Source organism: Gadus chalcogrammus, chromosome 21 (genome assembly GCF_026213295.1).
Source record: "Gadus chalcogrammus isolate NIFS_2021 chromosome 21, NIFS_Gcha_1.0, whole genome shotgun sequence".
NCBI classification, from domain to species: domain Eukaryota; kingdom Metazoa; phylum Chordata; class Actinopteri; order Gadiformes; family Gadidae; genus Gadus; species Gadus chalcogrammus.
The window spans coordinates 1-7,500 of NC_079432.1; the positions used below are offsets into that span (position 1 = coordinate 1).

Consider the following 7,500-nt stretch of genomic DNA (forward strand, 5'->3'; position numbering starts at 1 on the left):
GGAGCGCGTTAGCGCAGTTAGCCACGTAGCGTCCATGCTAAACACTCCAGACGTTTCTGATACGTAGGCTTTTGTTTCCACTTTAAAGCTAATATTACGCGCTCTGAAGACGTTCCGCTAACTGCCCTTCAAAGCAGATGCACGACCCAAACACATGAAAGGTAAAGATGGATGATCATGAGTGATGAGAATGTGTTTCATTAAGATGTGTGAGCACCATGCTATCCTTCTGTACGGCTCAGCAGACCAAAGCAAACGTTTGATCAGAGGGAGATGCTGGGTCACCCCGTGTTTGCGTTCCATTATTCAGACTACATGAACGATCCCAGAGCAGATGATTTGACCCCCGCTCTGACCTGCAGTGTGCGGTCAGTCTCGCCGTTCTCTGCTCAGAGGTCACGAGTGTTTGAGGAACTTCTTGGTGAAGTGAGGAAAAATTAAAGAGCAGAAACAGCCGAGTCACTCAATTACTTACTGAATTATTTTAATTATGATTTATTTATTAATGCATGTACTTGTATGTGTATATGTAAATTTAGCTATTTTTCATTATCATATTTTTCTCCTTTTGTCTTACCAATTAAAAATATAAATACAAATATGGTTATTTGCATTTCACTGATCCGTAAAATAAATAAATCTGAAAACCAATGAAGACAAATTAGAAAATAAAAATGAACAGCAGAGTCTCTGACGGCCGTGGCGATGAGGAGCAGAGAGTAAACACAGAGAAACCTCATTACAGCCGCGGACGGAGAGTCCCAACGCGGAGATCGGGGCGAGGGGGGGGAATGAAAGAGAAAGATTTCAACAAAGGAAAGCTGAGAATGAACTGAAGAGAGAAATCTAAAACAAACAGAGAGGAACAGAGAACTAATAAATCCCCAGAGCAGCTCCGAGAGGAACGGCGCCCCAGACACGCCCACTGGCACTGGGGTCGACACCACAGAACCATCAGCCTCCTCCTCCACCACCACCACCACGACCCCTCCTCCATCACCTCCCTCTCCTCTTCCTCCACGAACACCACCCCTCCCTCCCCCAACCAGGCCCCTGTTCCTCCTCCTCCTCCTCCTCCTCCACCCCCTCCTGAAGAAAAACCTGAAAAACCTCCAGATGAGCAGATTGTTTATCCAACAGCTCTCTCTCTCTCTCTCTTTCTCTCTCCCTCCCCCTCTCTCTCTCCCTCCCCCTCTCTCTCCCTCTCTCTCTCTCCCTCCCCCTCTCTCTCTCTCTCTCTCCCTCTCTCCCTCCCTCCCCCTCTCTCTCTCCCTCTCTCTCTCTCTCTCTCTCTCTCTCTGAGTGGGCGAGCGAGCCCTCCCCCCTCCCTCACCTTGAACTTGTTGCCCACGCTGATGAAGCCCAGCTTGCCGGCCTTCAGCTTGGCGTCCTTTCCGTTGAGCGGCGCCTCGAACAGCTGCCTCACGAAGGCGTCGCCCGACTCGCTGACCAGCGTCTCCAGGGACATGTGCAGAGCGTCGTTGTTCTTCTCCACGAACTTGGTCTGGGGGGGGGGGGGAGGGGGGCAAGGTCATTAAGGGCAAGGTAAGGGCAGGTTGAGGTCAGGTTGAGGTTAAGGGCAGGTTGAGGTCATGTTGAGGTCACATTAAGGTCAGGTTAAGGTCATGTTGAGGTCACATTAAGGTCAGGTTAAGGTCAAACTACTGTTATCTCAAGGATACGTTAAGGTTAAGTTAAGGTCCCTTAAAGGCTACATTAAGGTTAATTTAAGGTCAGGTTAATGTTACATTAAGAGGTCCAGTCCAGAACAAGTTGGAGGGAGGCTATGCTAGGAGCGTTAGCGTTGCACGGATGTTAGCGCTACGCGGCCTTAGCACTCCGCGGGGTGAGCGTTAGCATTAGCGTCAGCGCTGGGTTAGCATTAGCGTACCGTCTCGTAGCACACGGCTCCGGCGAAGTGGCGCACGATGAAGCCCTCGTCGTCGCGGACGTTCCTGTGGACCGACAGCTTGGACTTCCTGGGGATCTGAGGACGGAGAGCAGGGTCAGGTCAGCGCACGGCCGGAGGGCACTGAGGACTGGCCCTCTCCCCCCCTCCCTCACCCCCTCTATCCTTCTACTCTCCCCTGAGTCCCCTCTCCCCCCTAGGGCCGAGTCCCCTCTCCCCCCCTAGGGCTGAGTCCCCTCTCTCCCCCCTAGGGCTGTGTCCCCTCTCCCCCCCTAGGGCTGTGTCCCCTCTCTCCCCTCTAGGGCTGTGTCCCCTCTCCCCCCCTAGGGCTGTGTCCCCTCTCCCCCCTAGGGCTGTGTCCCCTCTCCCCCCTAGGGCTGTGTCCCCTTTCCCCCCCTCCCCCCTCCCCCTTAGGGCTGAGTCCCCTCTCCCCCCTAGGGCTGAGCCCCCCCTCCCCCTTAGGGCTGAGTCCCCTCTCCCCCCTAGGGCCGAGTCCCCCCTCCCCCTTAGGGCTGAGTCCCCTCACCCCCCTCCCCCCTAGGGCCGAGTCCCCTCTCCCCCCTAGGGCTGAGCCCCCTCTCCTCCTCCCCCCTCCCCCTTAGGGCTGAGCCCCCTCTCCCCCCTAGGGCTGAGCCCCCTCTCCCCCCTAGGGCTGAGCCCCCTCTCCCCCCTCCCCCCTAGGGCCTCCCCCCCCCCAGACCCACCGTGAGCCTGAAGTGGTTCTTGTGCTTGCTGTGCACCGTGTCGGTGAAGTGCTGGTCGCTGGGCTGGGGGAGGCGGTTCTCCTCGTCCAGGATGTCCAGGATGCCCAGGAGGCGGGCCTCCACCAGGTCTGGACCGGGGGGGGGGGGGGGGGGGAGATCATCCATACGGTTATACATCACCCTGGTATAACGGTGTAGACGTAGAGGGAGGGACAGACAGACAGACAGACAGACAGACAGACAGACAGACAGACAGACAGACAGACAGACGGACAGACAGACAGACAGACGGGCAGACAGACAGACGGGCGGGCGGGCAGACAGACAGACAGACAGACAGACAGACAGACAGACAGACAGACAGATGGGCAGACAGACAGACAGACAGACAGACGGGCGGGCAGACAGACAGACAGACAGACAGACAGACAGACAGACAGACAGACAGACAGACAGACAGACAGACAGACAGACAGACAGACAGACAGACAGACAGACAGAACAACGTGCAACAGAGCGATTAGACCAGGGCTGAACCACCATAGATTCTAGCCTCGGGAAAGCCGTCGACAAACTTAATTAAAATCAGTGGAGTGGGAGAGGTAAAGGGGGGGAGGGGGAGGGGGAGGGGGGGAGGGAGGGAGGGGGAGGGGGAGGGGGGAGGGGGGAGGGGGGAGGGAGGGAGGCGGTACCGCTGAATTAAAATGTAATTAAAGCGGTGAGGAGAGGTTTGCCGGCAGCAGCTGTGGTGTTCTCCCGCTCAGCGTGGGGGGGGGGTGGGGGGGTTAACGTGATTAACCAGGACCCTGCGGCCCCCGCCTGGAGGCCCAGGTGACCAATCAGAACAGCGGGCGGGGTGGATAAATCATCTACAATAACATAATCACAGCTTTGAGGTAAAACAATCAACACTGTTCATGGAGTCGGATGTGGCGAGGCGGTGATCCCACGAGAGGCGGACGGCCGTGTGTTGGCCCCCCCCTCGCTGACAGCCCCCCCCCGGGGCCCTCAGACCTCCGGGGCGGCCCGGAGACCCAGACAGTGATTTAACCTGCAGACAGGTCCTCTGTCCCCACGGCAACGGACTAAGGACAGGTCTGCGGTGAGCCCCCGAGAACCGCTCCGTCATGGGGCCTCACACTCTTCCCTGGGGGGTCCCAGACCAGCAGCTGTGAGGGACGTGGACGGACGGAACTGATGTAACGGACCTGGGCCCGGTCTCCCGATAACGGCCACTCCTACCGCGCTACCAAGACTCCCACGTTTAGACGTATCAAAGTTGTTTACCTCTGTAGGCGTTCCCGAACGGTCTCTTGGGAGTCTTCTTAGGGAACACTCCAATTACAATTACATTCAGGGCATTTAGCAGACGCTTTTATCCAAAGCGACTGACATCGGTTAATACACACATTGACACACCGACGGCAGAGTCAACCATGCAAGGCGACAGCCAGGAGGAGTTAGGGTTTAGTGTCTGGCTCAGGGACACATCAACACTCAGCTAGGAGGAGCTGGGGATCCAACTAGCAACCTTTCGGTGACAAGACAACTGCTCTACCTCCTGAGCTGAGTCGACCCCCTCTCCTTACGTCGTTCATGGACGGCGCAGTCCAGAAAGAACGTGCCGAGATCGATTGCTCAGAGATCGAGTTTCCATTTCATGCCCAGGTGCACGACAGCGTTCTTAAAAATATTGCAGTCTTTGCGAATAAAACATTGCACGAAATCCTTCTCGTAAACATTTATTTAACCGTGGGCGAACATAGCATAGACTACACCGATTTAAAAGAATATATAGAAAATATAGAAGCGGCGGAGGAGATTGAGGCAATCACATCCTTAATTGTCCGTCGCAGCCGTTCAAATGAGGCTGTTCACAAAAGTGTCTGACTTGTTGATTATTTATGAAAATAGACATTTTGAAATGAAAGCTACATTTTCGAATAGTTTATCTATCTTATTAATATATAATAATAATACTGTTTATGCTGAGACTGCGTTACTTTTTGCTACCTGTCTGGGGCGGGTTTTTGTGCACCGTCAAGGGAAAGAGACGGTGGTGGAAAAAATATTTTGATCGCTCGTTGCTTATAATGGTTTGTTAGTTTCCCAGTAGAATTTCCTTAAATTAGAAGACAGTTAGGAAGTTGCGAGTTTTTCAAACGATTGGAAGCGAGTCGAGCTGACCTCGCCTGCCGTACCGTATATGTACTGTACTACTGGTGAAACACAACACTGCCAATGTGGCAGTTCCATGCGCAACGGGGATTTCTAAAGGTTACTGTACAGTGGCGTCGACAAGCGTCAGGCGCTGAAACATCACTACGGTAGAGCTAAGAAGGTTCTACGAGCGCTTCAGACCAACCTTACCAACGAACGACGTACGTAAGAGATTCGTAGCAAAGAACGTTTCGGGAAACACGCGAGATGTTAAGCTAGAACTTAAAGCAGAGATTACGAATGACGTAGCGTTAAGAAGGCTCCAAGTATGTTTCGGGAAACCGGACCCTGGTTTGTGGTCCTGGGAGGCCACGACCGTGGAGCAAGGCATTAGCACGGCCCGAAGGTTGGGGGTTTAACGGCGTTGCCGTGTGTAGAAGGTGTGTTCACAGTGTTTGAGATGGTGTTGGACGAAAAGAGTCGGAACGCCGAATGGAATATATTACTGATTCCTAGAGGGATGGAGACGAGATCACAGGAGAGGGAATGGAACTCTGCAGGCACACAAACACCGGCGCACACACTCACACACAAACACTGAAGCACATGCACCCACACACACGTAAACACACACACACTGAAGCACATGCACCCACACACACGTAAACACACACACACACTGAAGCACACACACGTGCAAACATACACTCCTCCCAACTCCAGCCATGGACAGTAAATGGATGTGAAGAGGAAGATTTAACCTTCATCACCTCTGCATTTCTACAGCCATCCTCCTCTTCCTCCCTTCAAGGGGGTCAGGGGTCATGTTTTAAACTGTCTGGAAGGAGTGTGTGTGTCTCTGTGTGTGTGTATGTGTCTGTGTGTGTGTTTGTGTGTCTGTGTCTGTGTGTCTGTGTCTCTGTGTGTGTGTCTGTGTCTCTGTGTGTGTGTGTGTGTCTCTGTGTGTGTATGTGTCTCTGTGTGTGTGTGTGTGTGTGTGTGTGTGTGTGTGTGTGTGTGTGTGTGTGTGTGTGTGTGTGTGTGTGTGTGTGTGTGTGTGTGTGTGTGTGTGTGTGTGTGTGTGTGTGTGTGTGCGTCTAACCCCTTTGGGGAGGGGGGCAGCCTGCCACTCATCTCTCCTGGAGACCAGCAGTTATTAAGGGAGTGATCTCCAGTCTGAGGAGGTCAGGTGACCTCTGCGGAGGTGGTTGATAGGCTGAGAGTCCAGCAGCACCTTGCATTGAGGAGTAGTGAGCCCTGGGTCTCAGGGTGAAGCATCATACCTATGCAGTCTTGATTGTCGACGTAGTGGACCTCGTTCACCCCCAGGCCCTCCTTGTTGTACAGCTCTTGTTCCTGGATGGGACAGACACAGTGAGACTCTGCTCCATAGACACCCCCCCCCCCCCTCGGTGAGAAAGGAGGGGCCCACAGCCCCCCCTCTGCTCCTCTCTGTAGATCTCTCCATCTTCATTCCAAACGTATTATTAAACGCAAGAGGCTTTTTCTTTCTCCATCTTTAAGCCAGCTGTAAAATTATGCTCTCTCGCTCTCTCTCTCTCCCTCCCTCTCTCTGTCCCTCCCTCCCTCTCTCCCCCCCTCCCTCCCCCCTCTCTCTAATGGAAGCCACTCACAGATGTTCTCTCCTCCATTAAGCTTTGTGTAAAACGACCAGAGAGGTGAAGGCTTTCATGTCCCAATAACACCAGAGTCTTAAGTGGGGTTGTCAGGTATGTGCGTCTCTCAGGTTAGTGTGTGTGTGTGTGTGTGTGTGTGTGTGTGTGTGTGTGTGTGTGTGTGTGTGTGTGTGTGTGTGTGTGTGTGTGTGTGTGTGTGTGTGTGTGTGTGTGTGTGTGTGTGTGTGTGTGTGTGTGTCTGCATTACAGTCTAAGATGTCGACCTTGACATCAGGAGTAACTACTTACACCATAATCGTTCTGTGTGTGATACTATTAGCGGAATAAAAAGAGAATCTGTTGACCGCGCTGCAGCTATTCACCTAGCGGCCATCTTGATTCTAAACGCTAGCATGAAAGGCTGCTTCTGCTCCTCAATAAAAAGTACATTGTATTTATTGTAACCACAATTCGACAAATACAATTTTAACTGGATAATACACAAATAAAGGAGTTAATGTATGACGTACGACGTCCTTTGTTGATGGAAGCTAATAAGATAGTAGTAACGAAGGAGGCGAATAACGAAGCTAATAAGAAAGGTAGTAGGGAAGCTAATAAGTCACGTGACCCACCTCCTTCAGGATGCGCTCGTTGAAGAACTGTTGCAGCTTCTCGTTGCAGTAGTTGATGCAGAACTGCTCAAAGCTGTTGTGCTCAAAGTATTCTGGGAACCGGAGGAAGAGGAAGAGGGCAAATCAGAGGCGGTACTTTTAAAAATATGTGCGCCAATGTTTTTCCATATTCTTTCTCAAACAATTTGAAGTCTTCCCCGCCAGAAGGATCTGATAAAAGTTACACATCAGTGACTTTTCATTATTGAATGATTTGATGTATTAAAGATATTCATTTGTGTTTGAGTTTTTAAGCTATAACGTTTTCAAGAAACGATCTGGAAGGGAATACAGTTAATCTACAAGTAATGAATAATATATTATCCAGGTGACTAAACCAGCCAAAGAGATTTGGATATATGGACGGAGTGAGAAAGAGTGAGTGAGAGAGAGAGAGAGCGACAGGCAGAAAGAGAGAATGAGAAAGAGAGAAAGAG

At 52.1% G+C, this 7,500-nt stretch overlaps 1 protein-coding gene across 1 annotated transcript in view; it reads right to left on the bottom strand.

Moving 5' to 3' along the window:
• Nucleotides 1–1,333: 1,333 nt before the first annotated feature.
• Nucleotides 1,334–7,500, bottom strand: part of LOC130374829 (unconventional myosin-VI-like) — a gene marked incomplete at its 3' end in the record, with an annotated part of 40,151 nt that continues 33,984 nt past the window's right edge. Inside the window, exons 14-18 of the mRNA XM_056581806.1 lie at nucleotides 7,025–7,116; nucleotides 6,057–6,129; nucleotides 2,614–2,741; nucleotides 1,892–1,987; nucleotides 1,334–1,504 (exon numbers count right to left, since the gene is read on the bottom strand). Of these exons, the coding sequence (XP_056437781.1) occupies nucleotides 1,334–1,504; nucleotides 1,892–1,987; nucleotides 2,614–2,741; nucleotides 6,057–6,129; nucleotides 7,025–7,116 (560 nt within the window). The remainder of the gene's footprint in view (nucleotides 1,505–1,891; nucleotides 1,988–2,613; nucleotides 2,742–6,056; nucleotides 6,130–7,024; nucleotides 7,117–7,500) is intronic.